Consider the following 19,056-nt stretch of genomic DNA (forward strand, 5'->3'; position numbering starts at 1 on the left):
TCATTATATGCCTGTGAGTACTTGAGCCATTGTCAGCTGTTGATGAAGATATTATAAAATAAAGAATGTTATCTTTACTGACCTTAAATTAAAGTTTATAACTCATTTTCTTGAAAAGATTCTTTTATGACCCTTGAAACGGGCCGTATTATGAAACTGAATTCATCTTAAGCGTAGTTTATTTTGCCTGATGAACACTCAACCCTTCAAGTTCAATGGAAAGGGGTATTTTCTGACTTTACATAATTGTTAAGTGTCCGTAACACCCAGTCAAATACTAATCTGAAATCACATTGTGTTATTACCTGAAGTACAAAATACTTCAGAATGTTTTTACAATCAGAGTCAGTTGGTTTTTAATCATAAGAGAGGGCAAATCTCTTTTCCCTTTTTTGTGTCCGGAGGCGAGCCACCATTACATACAGTTTAAAGAGATTGTACACAGTCAGTAGCTTTGATTTAAATATGACAAATTTCATATGTGGTTTTATACCCGGGATTTATATTCGGGGGATGTTTTTTTTTTACAAAATAATGTATATTTTTCTTTTCATATGCATTTTTATTACGTTTTATGTCGGAATTATCTTTTTTTTGAGGGGGGGGATTCAAAACTGTCATCCACCAAATATACACAGTTTTACCTCACAGCTGGACGATCGAGTTAAAACTTCCAGGAAAAGCTTTTCTGGGGAAAGAGAGTAAAAAGAACTTGAAATCCTATTTTTGAGACAGGGGGTAAGGTATCCTGGCTCTATTTTTCATGAAAGAGTATACGCTACGATTTTTTCTTTTTATACCTGCCGCACGACAGGTTCGTCCAAACTATAAAAGGTATTGGTGCGTTATATGGTCACTTTTATATATTTTACAAGGAAACCAGTCACGAAAAACCCGCCAGACGGGTTAATTGCAAGGCTGCTATAGAGGAATGCAATGCAAAGCGTGGTTTTCATTGCATTTACGATATTTAAACTGTTGTTTTTTGGGGTTTAGGGGGGGAGGTACCTAGGTTACATATTTAATATATGCTATACTTTAATAGCGTATTCCAGAACACAATTATAACTAATGATAATTAATTATTTGTTTTGAGCCGTATCCTCAGATGGCAAATAACATCAAATTTAGCCTCTGAAATGCTTATAACATAAAAAAGGCTAACATTGTAGCCCGTTTTCTGCCTATAATAATACAGGTTGATCGTAAGATTTTGCGAATATTCAATTATCATTAATGATAATTGAGTTATGCAGCGAACTCTAAGAGAAAACAAAACTGATGAGTTGTAGCTTTAGAAACTAAATCTTAATCTAGAGAAAGGCGAATTTTACATGAATTTCTGGTAATGGTATATTATAGAATGTCAATGAGATGAATCCTTAACCCCATTACAATTTAGAAACATGCTTGTCCTAGTCTTTTAATAAGCAGTTTCCCAAATTTGAAATTCAAATTAATATTTTGCTTGCTAAATTCATCTCTTTTCTCACAGTTTTGGCCGAATCGTCATGTTTCTTTCGCTTGCGTTGAGTTCACCATGAGGATTAGCAATCTTAGCTTATTTGCACCAATCTAGAATTCAGGCATCCTATAGTATTCTAACTGGAATTATTTTAGCTTAGCTGCGTGTGATCATCCTTTTATGGTGCTGGTAGCGCTAACCTGATAGCAATGAACAACACACCCTCTGTGGAAACTAAGATATAAAAATTAAGTGACAACTTCGAAGTGAAATAAAGGAATGTATTCATTTCCTTCCAGAGCAAGATTTGTGTAAAATAAAGGCTAGTCTTAATATATATATATATATATATATATATATATATATATATATATATATATATATATATATATATATATATATATATATATATATATATATATATATATATATATATATATATATATATATATATATATATATATATATATATATATATATATATATATAGTATATATATATATAATTTATTATACGGCCTACATTTCAAAAAGAGTTCAAAGGTGTCCTACTAGAGATCACGTCTGCTGGGAAAGGGCTCTAAGTGATTCTGAAAATTCTAAAATTAGTTTTTTTATGAATCCAAATATGTAGCCACAGAGAAACAGAGGGATTAGTTGTAAATTATCTTGTGTTCTTTTTACTGGACTTATGAGTCCTCTTCTAAGTATCTACGATTACCCTATTATGATGTTATGATGACATAATATGTAAAGGATGCCAAAATTACAGTTTCTAGAAAAATATTCATCTCATGTTAGTTCAATCGCTTTTGACTCTTGTAAAGGGCACTAGAACTTTCAATTTTGAATTCAATGAACTCACGACCATCCATCGATATGAAGTGGTTGGAAGAAAATAATAAAGTAAAAACTGAGGCCATTTTGTTCTTTACTAAGGAACCTCTATTAAAATTTCAACCATCTGAAATAATCTGGTGGAATTTAAGTTCCCGCGCTTTTTACTGCTTGAATAAATCTCAAAGGAGAAAAAATCCGGTTTTAAAGTGGCAGAATCATTTTGCTCCCATTTCCGCAAATGTTTAAGGAACTATGTGATTGGCTCACTTTAGTGCGTAACAGACAGAAGCCAATAAAATCAAAATCAAAGCATCGTTAAAGATAACAAATCTAGCAAAGGTACAAAAGATTGGATAGAACCGCGGAACTATAAGAGAGTGATTCCTTTTTTCCTGGTTTGATTATTTCGTCTACAATCATTATCTTAAATGGATTTGCGTAAATAAATGTGGACTACTTGGATCAGTGGAACACCAGAGAAGATGGGGCCGACTACAGAAAAATGAATCCTAACTGGGATTTGATCATGGATAATTACAGCTCGTTAAAGTTTTAGACTTGCCCTTAGTTCTATGACCTGCAATATTAATTTATATCAATATTAATTCATTTTAATATTATTTCATGAAGTGACAACAAAAAAAGAAAAATTTCTTATTGAAATAAAAATAATATTGGATGAAGAAAAAATGTATTTTTTGACTTGGACTTAAATTTTGACCTATTTTGAACCCGAATCAAGGTTAGATAAAAGGCCTTACATATAAAGCCTTCTTATCCTTGGAATGCTGTAAATTAACGAACTGTTGAATAGTTCCCTCAGAATAATCGAGCTTGACAGAGGAATAATAAAATGAACTATCTGGAAAGGAATTTTTCGTCCCATTAAAGTTAGTCTTAAATTACAATGCCGCTCATAAAATAGAAAATAAAGCAACTAGAATCACTTTCTCTTCTTCACGAGATATGCCACATAAAAGAAAAAGTGTTTGTAACACGCAATAATTTTTAAATAAAAAGTTAGCACTGGATCCACCTTAGAAATGAATCAGGAGGTAAATAATAAGATTTTAAAGGACTATTAAAGAAAAATAAAGAAATCAACAAAGTAATAGAGAGCACTTTCCGTTGCCAGTATGTTTAATTTGCAAAAAATTTCTCGCAAATAGACTGTGACAATAAATTAGTGTTAAAATGAGCAGAAAAATTTTGAGCGAGGTTCTTGATCAGAAAAGGTTTACCACAGTTATAAAAAATTGATGTTATTTTTTAACCAAACTGATATTTGCAACCGTCCATGTCAAGTATGAATACTATCTCAATTAACGTCAGATTTTTTCACTGTGCCAGATTCTAGACGTCCATGAGCCCATCGTATTTTGTCCCCCCCCCAATAAAGTTTATAATTAAGTTAGTCTTGTATACGATGTCCTAAGTAACGTAGTCAAGTGAATTTTCTACATTAAATTTTTGTCACAGCATAAAATATGCAAGTGATTGAGAACAAGACTCGTAGCATAATGATTTGAAAGGATTTGAAATTTGAAATGATTTGAAATAAGACTCGTAGCATAATGATTCGTTTTTTACAGAAGTTTCAACTTGAAATACCATAGCTAAAAAGATACCTATGCCTTAGTACCAAATAAAAATGGAGAACACTAAAAAAAAAAAAAAAAAAAAAAAAAAAAAAAAAAAAAAAAAAAACTCTTAAACTTACTCTTAAACTTCAAAGTATCTTCATCCATAGAAAAAAAAACAAACTTTGAAAGATTCTTCAAGTTGGAAAAGAAGGATCTGCTTCTGGTTTATTGCGAATATTAAATAAATAAAAAAAACAAGTTTTTTTTAACTGAAAGTAAGGAGCGACAATTAAAACTTAAAACGAATAGAAATTATTCCGCATATGAAAGGAGCTGTCCCCTCCCAACGCCTCGCTCTTTACGCTCAAGTTTTTTATTGTTTTAAAAAATAGAGTTTTGAGAAAGAATCAAACTTTAGCGTAAAGAGCGAATGTTGAGGAGAAGACAGCTCCTTTCATATACGGAATAATTTCTAACCGTTTTAATTTTTAATGTTGCTCCTTACTTTCAGTTAAAAAAAACTTAACGTTTTTGAATTAGTGTAGGTTTTGATTTTGGCTCATCGTACATGAAAAATAAAAAAGAAATTTTCATATTAATTTTGCTTTTTTTGGTTAAATGGCTTTCTCGAAAGTTGTTTAATTTTATTTACGAGCGTTTTATTAGTAATAAATATAAGTAACTTACGAATTAACTTATGCAAAGAACTTCTATATTCATATATTTCGTATATTAAGAGGTTCGGCCCCTAGTCAATACCTCGTTCTTTATGCTGAAGTTCGAATTTTGTTCCAATTCTTTAAAAATGACCCTTAATCACAAAGGCCGTTAATTAGAATAAATAGCTCTTATGAAAGTACTAAAAAACGAACGTAAAGAGCGAGGCATTGACTAGGGGGTGAACCCAATCATGTACGTAATAATTTATGTTTTTTTTAAGTTTTGATGTTACTCCTTACTTTCAGTTGAAAACCTGTTTTTTTTATTTAATTTCTGATAGTTTATTTAAATAATTCCGGGAAATCCGGCACCACCTTAATAGCAATGTCCCTTCCCCCATGAAAAGATCCTCCATGAAAAGATCCTCCCACGTAACCCCCGACCCCCCACTACCAGAAAAAAATACCTCTGAAAACTTTTGCATACTTCCCAATAACCAATACTATATGTAAACATTGGGCAAAATTCATACATTGCAGCCCTTCCCCTGGGGAGTTTTGTGGAAAAAGTCATCCTCAAAGATATAGTTCTTATATTTTCGACCATGCTGAACAAAATGATTATCTCAAAATTTTAGTCGGGTAACTGGGAAAAAATGAGCATGGGAGGGGGCCTAGTTGCCCTCCATTTTTTTGGTCACTTGTAAAGTACACTAAAACTTTTAATTTGCGTTCGAATGAGCCCTCCCAAGATATTTTAGGACAACTGGGTCGATACAGTCACCCCTAGGGAAAAGAAAAAAAACAAATAAACACGCATCCGTGATCTTTCTTCTGGCAAAAAATACAAAATACCACATTTTTGGAGATAGGAGCTAGAAACTTATACAGTAGGGTTCTCTGATACACTGAATCTAATGGTGTGATTTTCATTAAGGTTCTATAACTTTTAGGGGACATTTCCTCCTTTTTTCGAAAATCAGACAAATTTTCTCAGGCGAGTAACTTGTGACGGGTAGGACTAAACTTAATGAAACTTATATATTTGAAATCAGTATAAAAATCTGATTCTTTTGATGTATCTATTGGCTTAAAATTCTATTTTTTAGAGTTTCGGTTACTATTGAGCCGGGTCACTCCTTACTTACAGTTCGTTACCCCGAACTATTTGACATAACCACAGCTCATATACTGAGACCAAAAAGACCTCCATCGTGACTATCCCAGTGAGACTCGATTCGTGGTTTAAAAACTAGTCAACTTGCAGTTTCCAGGCTGTCCCATTGACATTAATAAGATGAATAGCAGAAAATACACATTTTTAAATTGTCTTTTTCTCCCAAAGTTCTTTCTTAGATTTTTGTAATCTAAAGTGAGAACTGACTCTTCCCAAGAGAAGCTAAATGGATGATTTTTAGCCTTGAACTAAAGTTTTTTTTTGGCTGAATTAAATTGGCTTTTCTAAGAAATTTCTAAGACTCTATGGCTCGGTTTGTATTTTATATTAGAATTTTTTTCTGATGAAAGTAAAGAGTCGAATTGAAATTGAAACGAACAAGAAACTATTGTCTTTTCAAAATTATGGAACCTATAGAAAATCCGTGTATATAAAAGGTTTGGTGACATTTCTTCATACTTTTTCGTATAAATGATTGGATAAAATACCCAAGTTTTAATTAAAAGTCAACTCTACTTCAAAATTACTAGAACTCCCGACTAGATTGTTATTTTGAGTTCTGCTGGTAAGACTAGAGCGACGTTTTAAAATAACATACTCTTTCAGGACGAATTAAATGGCAATTTGCTGACCCATGGCTGCCTTTCTCTGGTAAGTACATTTATTCACCTCGAGGTGTAATATTTGGAAGAATCTAAAGTAACGTTCTTAATTATTATTATACTCTCTCTTACTATTCTTGCTAATCTTCCTAAAAGCTGAAGATTATACAAGAAAGCTAATTTGAACTTTTTAGCAGAATTTAATCAAAAGAAGAAAAAAATCCAAATGCAAGTACGGTGTTACTTTCAAATTTAAAACGAACAAAAACCGTATCATGGGTAAGGTGGCCTATCTTCTTATTCAGCTTCCTCCGGCTTTACGCTATTGTTTGAAATCTGTTTTCATGAAAATATTTTACTGCGCAATACAAGTTGGTAATTGCAAGTCCTTTATTTAATTATTAAATGAAAAGAAAACAGGTTGTTAAATGAAAGTAAAGAGCGACATTCAAACTTACAAAGAATACAAATAATTCCGTATATAACCCTGACGAGAAAGGGTAAACCCAAGAAATGCAACAGCTTCACTTTTTGCCGTTAGTACAACGGCCAGTTGCATTGCTAAGACAGCAGAACTGCTGGAAAATTCTATGAAGTCATCAGTTGATAGAATTGTAGCAGGGCTGAGGTTACATAAACTTGGGATGCACAGAGCTATATCTACTTTCATTATTTTTTTATGGACACCGAGTTTCTCCCACAGATTAAGGAATTAATCCTGGCAATTACCACATTTTCTAACACTGAGGTATTTGTTGTACCTTCTGTCGAGCGCGTCAAGGGAAGGATTTTCTGGGATTACCACTGCCGGCAAGCTATTCCATGTGGTGACCGATCGTCGGGCGAAACTGGTGATCAGATATTCTTGCCGAGGAGCACCCTGCTCAAGCTAGACCTCCCGAGCTATACTTCAGCGAGTTGATCGCAAGGGCTTTTCTCTGTCAGGAACGAGCTTCGATAGCTCCTCTCATGAAGGATAGTATATATAATTGTAGAAAACCGGTATGGACGCTACGTCGAAACGTTCCCTGGATCAGCTATGGAGTTTTAACTATCGTGTTGCCAGACGCTGCTGCATGAACTGCTTGATTTTGAATCCGTTAGAGTGGATTGATCCAACTTTTTGGTACACCAGTGAAGAGAGGACTTGCATATTCCATGACAGGTCTGATGCACGAAACGAACAGTGGCAGAATAGACTCATCGGGATGGAGACTTTCGCATCTTCAAGTAGAAGTCTCCACTTATCCATTTCTCCAAATGAAAAAAATTAACGCCTAGTAGGCGTAGTGTATCAACTCGTGTTTTTGCTTTTCCATTGAATACGAAATCAGGATGAGTCCTCGTATTACACGCCTTAGAAATTAGGAATTCTTTCGCTTTCGATGCGTTACAAATGACAAGCCACGTATCTACCCACGTCTCAGTTCTCTCCAGGGCAGCCTGAAGCTCCTTATGGGGTTTGCTGGGAACTTTGTCCTTAGCAATTGATATTTTTGTTGTCGTGTAATCAGCAAAGTGGTGAGGTTTCTTCTCGTGGTTGTTGCCTAGGTCGTTTATGAACATCAAGAAAAGAGTTGGCCCAAGAGTACTTCCTTGGGGTACTCCTGATAAGACTGGGTCTTCTTTTGATATGAAGCCGTCGAGGTTAACCTGCAATGAACGTTGACGAAGAAAGTCAGCAAGCACCCCAAATAGTCGACCGTCATCTCCAGAGACTTTCAGTTTACAAAGAAGTCCCTTGTGCCATACACGATCAAAGGCTTTTGCGATGTTAAAGGAGAGAAGGCAAATGTCGTGCCCCTTAGAAAGGAACTCAACCCACTTTTGATACTGTGCAATAGACAGTCTAATGTAGTTTGTTTTCTGTGAAAACCGTATTGCGTTTCTGCCAACAACAAATGTGACTCGAGGTATTGGTAAAGGGCCTTATTAATGACGCTTTCATAAACTTTCCCAACGTAGGACAGCAAACTTATTGGACGATACGATCCTACATTGGTAAAGTCGGACTCCGCCTTTGGAGCAGGGATTACATGAGCAATTTTCCAGGATTTCAAGAATGATAGCGCTGCAAAGCATTTTCTATACAAAGTGACAAAAGGACCAGCAAGTTCAGGGGCACATCTTTTGAGGGTGAGATTGGAAATCGTGTCAGGTCCTGAAGCTTCGGTGACATCCAGAAGGCTTAGCTTTCTGAGCACCTTACTAGCAGTTATGTTAACGTTGGTAATTTTCGCATCTGTTCGTGGCCGAAAGGGGGGAGTGGAGACTCCGGCGTCATCAAGTTGGGAGACCTTTGAAAAGCCTTCTGCAAGAGTATCTGCCCTTTCCTGGCCTGGATGGATCATCATCCCGTCAACATAAAGCGAGGGAATTGATGTTGGTTTAGATGACGTTAGAGCATCTTTGACAATCCTCTACCACCGTTTTTTAGGGGAACTTTTCAGTTTGTCTACAAACTTCGTAATAGACTCTAGCTTGACGTACGGCCTTAAAAGACTCGTTCCGAGTGCTAATAAAAGCAGCCCGGTCCTCGTCTGATTCAGTCAAACTCCATTACTTGTGAGCCTTCTTTCTGGTCCTAATTTCCTTTCTACAGCCAGCATTGAACCAAGGCTTATCTCAAAATGAGACTTTTACTGTTTTTTAAGGGACAAATTGCTCAATGACCTCTGTAATCGCTCTTTTGTAGAGTTTCGCTGCTTTATGTAGGGCTTATTTTGAAAATTTACACCACGGCTTTGCCGATAAAAAGCTTCCCAGACCATCCCAGTCTGTGCGGTGATACTGCCTACTGATCCGCTTGTGCTCTATAGGTTGTGGAGGTATTTTGAAATATTCACGAGCTACAACTGCCATATGGTCGCTGGCAAAAGGATAGCTTTTGACACTAAAGGAATCCAAATGATCAGTTAAGAAGAGATCAAGCTGGGATGATCCGTGAGGGCCAATATGAGTGTCGAATTCTACAAGCTGTTCTAGGCCATAAGCAAGACTCAGGTCTAGCAGAGCTGCGCCTTCCATATCAGTCGTACGACTTTTCAGCCAGTGGCCATGATGAATGTTGAAGTCTCCTTGGACTATTATTCCTCATTTACGAAACTTTTACTCCACAAATTCCAAGCAATCTTCCAAATGTTCGGTGATTATAATCTTTGGTGGGTTATATGCTGTAACAAATAACAAACGATTTGTTTGGTTAATTTACTTTCACCCAAAGAACCTCTTTATCACTAGGAATCGAAAATGTCAAAAACAGGATTAATTTTATTGTAAGGTACATAGTTGTTTTTAAGGTATATAGCAACACCACCTCCACCAAAAGTCGAGCTTCTCTGGTTTTTGCAATCTAGCCTTAGTAGAATGTAACCAGGAGAGTTGACCTCACTATCAAGGATGCCAGAATTCAGATTGGTCTCAGATACACACACGACAGAAGGGGAGACCTCATTCATCATATGCTGAAGGTGATCCAGCTTGGATCGGAGACCACGTACATTGCAGTGCGTAACAGTAAATCTATCGGCAAGAATTGCTTTGGGGCGCGCATTTGGTCGTCTACTGGAAGGAAGTCCGATCCGAGGCTGTTTTTAGGCTTGAAAACTAGGTAAATACCGGCTGAATGGGTAGTTGGCCCAAAAAGCGGACAAAAGAACCCCTAAGACAGACTTTGTCTCATCAGGTAAGGAGTGGTCACAAGATCTCATACTTAACCTCAGCAAGGATGGTGCTGAACCCAACAGGGGCAGGAGTCGGCACCTTACGGTACCTACTTTTCTACAGATCTACGGGCAGGGACGGCAACCACTGAGTGGTTTGCTGGAGCATATCACCGCATACCCAGATGGGACTTTTAGGCATTTAGTTACAATGAAGAAACGCCAGCCTTTTTTTCCTAGATCTATTCTTCATCATCTTTATTTTTTTCCTGTTCACCCTTGAAGAGGCAGACGTCACTCTACGCCGAGCAGTGCCCGGCAGGAGACATAAATTAAGTCAAGTCGTAATATAGCCTAGTATAGTTTGCTTATATTAGTAACTTAAAAGGGTTTGAATTAGAAGACTTTCATAGTTTTTTTTTATAGATTATGAAAAGTCATTTGATTCAGAAGATAGAAACGCTTTAATAAAGTTCCTATCCTTGTAGGGTACGCCAGACATTTCACAGTAACTAACATTTACAGTAATGGAAGCACTTTACAGTAATTGACTCTATTTTACATTGCTATTGTTAAGGTGGAGAGGGAGGTTAGTAGTTGGTTTAACGAGGTGTTAAATGTGGAGGAACTTAGGTAACAACCTAACTGCCTAAGCGGATGCCTTTATTTATCTAATAATAATGTTAAAATAATGTTACAAAAATTTGATTCGATTCCATTTTTTAGGGCTTCAATGAAAGAAAATTTTAGACGGCCAAGGCACTTTTTATTGTTGAAGGGCTGCTATAATTGATTTTTGGTAAACTATCTGAGGTTAAATGACAAGCATAACGCTCTCAAATCGCGTTGAAAGTGGTCGTATTGATAGATATAAGTGAGATAGGAACTCCATGGGAGAGAGTAAAGACTGAAGCTCTGAACAAGGTGGAGGATCAGGGTGCCCGACAATTTTGGCCTCGGGTAACTTGGTGCTGAAATGACTGGTCAACGCTTGTGGCCACGCTATTTCTTTGAATTCTTTTCCTGATTGGCTAGAATTTACCTAATTGGAATCACTTGTTCAGGACTTGATATCGTCCAAGGTCATCAAAAAGAGTTGCAGTTTTAGACTGAAATACTTGGAGTGTTATTTGAATATCTTATCAATGACTTTTTACAGTAGTGAGTTTAACAGTGAGGCTTAAGACCACTAGGTCTTTTCAATGTCTTTATAATGATAAATTTCTATTATGCTAATTTATACTAATAATAATTTTAAATTAAATGTTAGTTTAAATATATATTTTTGTTAGGTCTGGAATGAGTCTAGCCTAAAATGGCGACCGAGAGAGTACAATAATCTAACCTATATCAAAGTCCCAGCAAGTGATGTATGGATCCCAGATATAATCGTCCAGAATAGGTATGTTGAATACCCATTATTTACTTTCTAATTTAACATGGATCTAAAATTAAAATTTCATTTTATTCGCTATATAGGGTACCCATTGGCATTCTCCCGCAAATGTTGAATTTTTTCCTATAAGGTATATTGGCATTCTTAAGCAAGATGCCAATTCCGAAAAAGAAATACTGTGCCGAATAACATTGGCTGGGTCTGCTTTAAGCTACCTTAGAAATGTTTGGAGAAATAATAAATATTCCCAGAAGTTAAAGCTTAAAATTTATAATAGCAATGTGTTCTCTGTCCTTATGTACGGTTGCGAAACTTGGAACATCACTGCTCAACTAGAACGACGACTCCAGGCATTCGACAATAATTGCCTAAGGTCTATCCTAAATATACATTGGACAGAAAGAATACGAAATGATGAAATCTATCGTATGACAAATCATAACCCCATCCTTGATCTTATTAGAAAGCGGCGATGGATGTATTGGGGGCATATGGTGCGAATGGGGGAAGGAAGGCTGCCGCACGATGCAGGGTGTTGGACACCCCCCGGTCTCCGCAAATCAGGGAGACCGAAAACGACCCTTGGCAGGTCGCTAATGAAGGAGGCGAAGCTGGCGAGGTCCTCGTTGGAGGAGCTATGGTTGAAGGCTCAGGACAGGTCGTCGTGGCGAATCACTGTTCCTGCCTTATGCGCCCCCAGGCGTAGGAGGACCTAAGTAAGTAAGTAAGTACTAATAGGGTACCCATAAAAGGAAGCAACTGAGTCCTTACCTTATAGGAAAAAATTCAACATTTGCGGGAGAAAATTTAATAAAATAACCGTTACTATTACAAAAAGTTATACTTAAAAAAATATAGATAAATTCAGGACGTTCGATACCACAAATATGATTTTTCAAGTATCAGCGTCGGTTGAAAGTCTCAAAGACAAAGGACCCGATAGAAAATTTTCCCATCAAAACAAGGAGCTTCCGAAGTAATTTTGGAGAAACTGATAGGGATCTTAAATGTGTCAACAGTTCGAAAAGCTAACGAGAGGCTAGTTTGAAACAAAGAAAACATATAGTTTCTTAAAAATTATTAAGTAAAACGCAGTCTATTCAATGCATATACATCATAAATAATATGCATCCTGTGTCGGCAAAGATTTCAATCAAGACAGTTAGCACAACAGGAAACTTCCAAAGCTTTCAAATTTTTCAACGGAATTTCCTTTGAGTTGATTTTCAATATTTTTTAACCAGGTATACTAAAATATTCTTACGGACTGCCATTTTCTGAACTTAAAACTCTGTTCCATTAAAAAAAAATCACATTATTTAATGATGAAAGTATCATTAAATCTGAATGTCTTTATCTCCGACACAAAACAGGATAAATGAAATGGTTTTGCTTGGATTTCTGGGAAAGTGGGTGTTAGCTTTTAGCTTTTCTGTCATTTATTCAGACTGCTTATCGAGCCTATACAAGTTATGGCAAGACCGCCCATTCAATTCTGAATAGTTTGGCAACATAAACTAAAAGCTACGAGATAGGGTGATACTTTATGGTGTCGTACGACCTTAAAGGAAACATATCGGTATTCTCCCGTAATTTAGTATATATTATCCTGAATTTTTCAATTATTATCTATACTTTTCACATGGCTTGCCTGTACTTTTGCTTTTTTTTATTTTGGTCTTTTGTTGAGTGACTCTTACACTAGAACTTACCTCCTACGGCCGTCTCTGCTGAAGCTGTTTAGTTGAATAAAAGTCATATCTACAATTTTTTTGTTTTGTTTTTTATAAGACTTTAACTTCATCCCTTGAAATGACACCTATAATATTTCAATAATTGTAAAAATTTAGCACCGTTTCGACTGGAAAATTTAACAGACGGGGAACACTGTGTAAATGAATGAATGCATTGTAATTAGTTGTGGCAGTCTTCAACCTTTATTTTGACAAAGGTATGAACCAAACACAGATTGAAACGTATACGTTAGTCACAAAGACTAAGGGACACTGATAAGAGTGGAAACTAGCGCTTTCGAAGACTAGGAAATTACAAGTGCCATCTAACATTTTTGCGATTTTTTCCTTTTTTAACCAACCCTAAGTTGCCACATACTTTTCCTTTTAGCTATTTTAAAATGATCCCTCCCAAGTTTTTATGACCATCCTTGCACAAGAAGTGGCTGGAGGAAAATATTGTCGGCCCATTCCTGAGCTTTTGTCTTGGTTGTTTTTGGGGCTAAGAACATTTTCCCCCTTCCGCATATAGGTCCCTTGGCCCAAGAACTTAAGTTCATAATTTTGAACCGACCAGAAAAAAGGTTTACTTTGGGGGTCCAATGTTTTTTTGAGAAGAGGGTATGACTCGAATATTTTTTTCCTCATTAGGTTACTAAAAAAAACAATAAACAAATAAATAAAAGGACATGTCAAACTAATCAGGGATGAAAAGAGTTTATGACCTATTTTCGGGGACCCTCGCTCACCTGCCCCAGCACACAGATATTTTGGTCCTTTGGACTCAAAGAACGATGCCTGAAAGTTTTGATCCAGTCCCGAACCCAACATCAAACAAATGCCCCCCCCCCTTCCCGTTATAAAACTTGTGTTGAAACAATTGGCAATCTGTATTACTTATGGCTCTAACCCCTGCGGATGGGGGGAAGCCATTATTGGAGCTTTCAACCATTACAAATAATAAAATTTTTTGATCAAATGGCTAATAAAAGATTTGAAACCAAACTGGCCAGTCATGACAGAAAACACAAAGAAATAAATATAAAGACGACAAATAGGTGGACAGTAAATGAAAACGAAGGAAAAAAAACGAATATTTCACCCGTATCTAACATGGCGCCTTCAGCGTAGAAAAAAAAATAACCTAAAACTAAAAATTATATACAAACTAAAATAGACTAACCTAAAATATATAATATAATACAATTACTTAACATTTACAATTTGAAGACACCTTTGTGAAACCACCTCACAAAAAGTAACTGGATTAAACATTTTGAAATAGCAAATTTTCTAGGAATAAGTTATTGTCGACATAATTTTATGCAAAGCCTTTAATGCTGCTATTCGCTTAGGTTTGTTATTTGAACCAACCCCTAGAACATTTTGCAATATTTTATTTTTATTTTTGAATATTGGTTCATTTTTTAAAATAATATCATATAGGATCAATATTTATACTACCAGTATCTCTGTTAATTGATAAACCTACAAAAATATGTTTTTTATTGTTTCTAATGTTTTTTATTCTTATGTTTTTTATTTTTTTTTATTTTTTTTTATTTCCTAGTTTTTACGCTGAAGACGCCTTGTTAGATACGGGCGAAACATTTTTTTGTTGTTGTTTTTTTTTCTCCGTTTTCATTTACTGGCCATAGAACCGTTTGTCGTCTTTATATTTATTCCTTTGCGTTTTCTATCAAATGGCTTGTGGGTTTTTGGAGGAGCCCGGTGCAAAAATAGCACGGGAGGGGGACTTGTTGTCATCCAACAAACAATAGATCAGCACTAGATCCTCCAGTTTCAAATCGGAGGAGCCTCCTCCAAAGTTTATATGATCACTTTTTAATGAGAAGTGGGCAGTTGAGAAAGAAATAATATATTAAAGGCCTATGGCTCTTTACCACAGGCAACGCTAGAGCGTTGCCTTCAATGGGCTATACCAATTTAATTTTATACAAAAAAAAAAAAAAAATCATGAAACGATTTTACATTTTTTCTTTAGCACCTTCTCTCTTAATATACTTATGTGGTTAGGCAATTGACTATTATTATTGCAGCTATGAGGGACTTAACAATTACCCAGATTCCTTGGTCAACATTCGGCATAATGGAGCCATTTTTCATCTTCAAAAGTTGACATTGGCGACACAATGTGACATGGACCTAACATATTGGCCTTTTGATAAGCAAACATGCAGTATTCGTGTAGGAGCTTGGACAAGCGATGCCAACGAAGTCAAACCTATTCTCTTGGTTGATGAGGTCTCTTTTTAATGTTAATTTACTTTTACTGTTATTATGACTAATGTTCGAACATTAGTTACCTAAAAAAGGCGTTGCACTAGAGAGCAACCCTGAACCCAAAATTAATTTTCAAAAACGTTAGATTCGTTAGATCAGAGGTTGCCGTCTGATGTTTCGTCAACTTCATGACATCGTTATCTACTGCTTTACAACAAACTGACGGGTTCGATCATGCAACGGGTCGTTTAATTCTTATAAAAGCGTGCTGTCACTTTTTTCGGTGGCTATGAAAGCGGTGAAATTCAATACTAGGTAGCGTCTTTCTTTTTTAAAGCTATCGAAGAATTTAGATAAAAATAGATTCTTGTTTAAAAATTGTTAAAAAATCAATATTAAATAAAATAACTTGAAAATCACTTTAACTTTTGTTTTCATTATTCTGTAATATTTACGAATTGAAATTCACTGCATTTTGAATAAGCATAGCCAACGTTATTAGTTGTTAATTTTTCTGGGCTTTTACTTTTCACAAAAATACAACAAGATATCACATTAGGGAGTCGACTGCAGCTGCATAGCTCTGATTGTGCAGGTCGTCACTCTATGATGGCTAAAAATGAGAATTGTGCTACTGCACATTCTTGTACAAAATTAAAAGAGCTTATAGGAAGAGGCCTGAATATAGATTTCGAAAAGGAGGAGGGTTTGAATCACCCTACTTAGTATTGCTTAAATGTAGGCTTTAATTCTAGTAAATCAAATAGAATTTTACATATAGTTTAATAAGACTTCAAGAGGGAAATTTTACTTTCCTAACAAGATGTTTTTTTTTCATTTTTAAATACATCCTATGTGAGTATCAGTGGCCAGTGAAGAAAGAATAAGATTCAACAACATTAATGAGCTGAATTAACTGATCAATAAAATAAATTATCAACAATATATAAACCCAGAGACGAACACATACGCTAGCATTTATTTTGGAGAAGGCATACAATTTTAGAGGTCGTAATTTAAATTTCCTTTGTAATTGCTGCATGTTTTGAATTTAGAATTGTGCTTCAGTATCTTCTACAATTTAAGAGGACGAATTGATCATATGTTACCAAAGGCGTTCTAATTAGAATTTTCTTAGAATATTGCCAAGTAATTAACGTTTTAACTTTCAATTTCTAATTTTCTAATTAATTTTTTATAATGTTAAAATAAACTTTACCATTATATATGATAATTTATATTTTTGCGTTTTTTAGGGTTAAGGCAAAATAAACTTTATCAAGTAAGGCAATCAGCATGTAAAGAGCCAATAAAGGAATTTATCTCACTTTTTAGCTTTTTTTGAAAACATGTGAGATAAGGCCTTGTTCTTTGAAGTTGATCATATGTTCAGTATGATTAGGATGCATCAGTATAACAACTTTTTTATACACTTGGGGGCACCAATGATGGGATGAAGCCTGTTATTTCAGTCAAACAAAAGATTGTGTAATGTGTATGGGTAGAACCTTTATGTATAACGCTAATAATTCCAAACGTTTCCAATAGGAAACGTTTGGAATTATTTGCTTTCACGAGATTTTCTAAGCCTAGTATGCATGTTTCCAAAGAGAGATATTAATAATGATCACCTTATTATTAATTCCATAAACAAAGCGCATTGACACAGTTTCCACAAATTGCTATTACTTGAGAATTTAAACAGTAATTTTTTATAGCCCGAACTTACTTATTTTGAAGCCGGCACCTCTCCGTGGGAAGTAATAGGAGCAAAATCAGAGCTAAACAATTTAAAATATGCCGAAGATATGATCCCACGACACGATGTTGTTTTCACGTTGGAGCTTCAACGTCGATCAGCATTTGACGTCAAAATGGCCCTTGTTCCCGCTATAGGTAAGTAGTTTGTTCTAGACAATATAAATTTCTCATCGATCGGGGGTTTTAAATGTAGCCTGTAAGAATATCATTTTAACAGAAGAAGAAATGTTGGAAAGAAGTGGTAAGAGAAGAAAGGAAAGCGAATGAACAGTTGGACTGCAAGATGTTATTTTAGTGAAATAACTAATTATTTTAGTTATTTTAGTGAAAGTTTCTGTTTTTATGTATTGAAGTAAATACGTATTATATGTTACAAAATATGTACCATTTGAGAAATCATTCAAGTTCTCACATCATACAAGTATTAACGTGGACTTCCAGCATCGATAAAGTAACTTTATAACTTAAAATTGTCGTGAATAATAAGGAAGGATTTATTAATAAAACACATAAATAACAAAAGAAAAAATTTTCCTACCTCCCCCAACGCAATGCTTGTCAGTTGGGGAAGGTTAAGGAAAAAAAAATTACTGAGAAAAAAGGAAAAAAAACTTTTCAGCTGACACCGCCAATACAACTACAATAATCAATAAATATATAGAAGCAAGCATCTTTTTTACCTCTGGAAACTACATGACATAAAAATTATCCATAAAAACATATAAATAAATTAAAAATAAAAATTCATACAATAAAGGCATCTTACTATAGAAATAAATGACTAATGTCAAATATTGATCCAAACAAGGGGCTATATACTGACGAAAAAAATGGTAGATACATTTTTGTATATAGGTGGTCATGTAGTGACTAAACAAAATTAGATGTACTCATGACTTTTTTAGTTCGAATCTCCCTCTATTCTATTCCAACTTAGCACCTAGTGACAAATTGCATCTCTATCGACTCTTGATCATTCAGGTATTGTATAGAGAGTATTCAAAAAAATAAAATAATAATAGCCACTGGAAAGTATTTACATTGGTTAAATCAATTGTGTTAATAATGTTAGTTACAATTTAAAATTTAAGGGAATTTGACTACAAAAAGTATTCAACACAGCACGATTTATCATGGCTAATTCCTCCCTAATTTTTACCACCATCAATACTCTAGCTACTACTGTCCCATAACTACTCCTCCTCCACACCGTATCACCACAACAAGCAGAGGCTGCCCAGAAAATTTACTGACGATTCACCTCATCTCGCAGCAGTACATACGATTTAATTCACTTCTTCGCATCACCTTAGGCCCCGGCACCGTGCCGATAAGGGAAGACCGGTGGTGGCAGGGCCAAAAATAGCAGCGGCGGCGTGCCACCAATGATTTTTTGCGCACCACCGCCGGTGAGATGTCAGTGGCACGCCGCCGGCACGACCAATATTGACCGCAAACATTAATGTTTTCATCAGTCTTTCTCAAATCCCAGTTTGAATCTACAAAAGATTCGGGCCTATTCATGAGTTAAAAACTTCGTAAGTCGCTGGCTGGACGCTGGTCTTCTTCGTTATTCACCAAGAGAAGTAGAAATCTGGTAGAAACGAAATGGCTGTGGCGTTTCAGAACCCTTGCATAATAGTTGAAATAATAGGTAATATATTCACCATGACATTGAATAAGATCCATGGAATCTAATTAAAAGGGAGTACACACAAATCGGATCGGATTTTATGCTGATTTCAAATATATAAATTTCATCATGTTTAGTATTACCCATCAAAGCTACGAGCCTGAGAATATTTGCCTTATTTTTGAAAATAGAATCCTAATGAAAATCACACCATCAGATTCAGCGTATCAGATAGCTCTATTGTAGAGATTTATAGCTCCTATATGCAAAAATGTGGAATTTTGTATTTTTTTTTTCTACCA

General features: G+C 35.3%; 1 protein-coding gene across 1 annotated transcript in view; it reads left to right on the top strand.

Annotated features, from left to right (window-relative positions):
- The window catches only part of LOC148942718 (uncharacterized), a 141,245-nt gene that overhangs the window by 107,620 nt on the left and 14,569 nt on the right, over positions 1 to 19,056 (top strand). Inside the window, exons 7-10 of the mRNA XM_089102341.1 lie at positions 6,330 to 6,374; positions 11,280 to 11,389; positions 15,177 to 15,381; positions 17,079 to 17,256. Of these exons, the coding sequence (XP_088958467.1) occupies positions 6,330 to 6,374; positions 11,280 to 11,389; positions 15,177 to 15,381; positions 17,079 to 17,256 (538 nt within the window). The remainder of the gene's footprint in view (positions 1 to 6,329; positions 6,375 to 11,279; positions 11,390 to 15,176; positions 15,382 to 17,078; positions 17,257 to 19,056) is intronic.

This window comes from Artemia sp. Qi Xiang Cuo, chromosome 16 (assembly GCF_049724085.1).
Source record: "Artemia sp. Qi Xiang Cuo chromosome 16, ASM4972408v1, whole genome shotgun sequence".
Taxonomy (NCBI): domain Eukaryota; kingdom Metazoa; phylum Arthropoda; class Branchiopoda; order Anostraca; family Artemiidae; genus Artemia; species Artemia sp. Qi Xiang Cuo.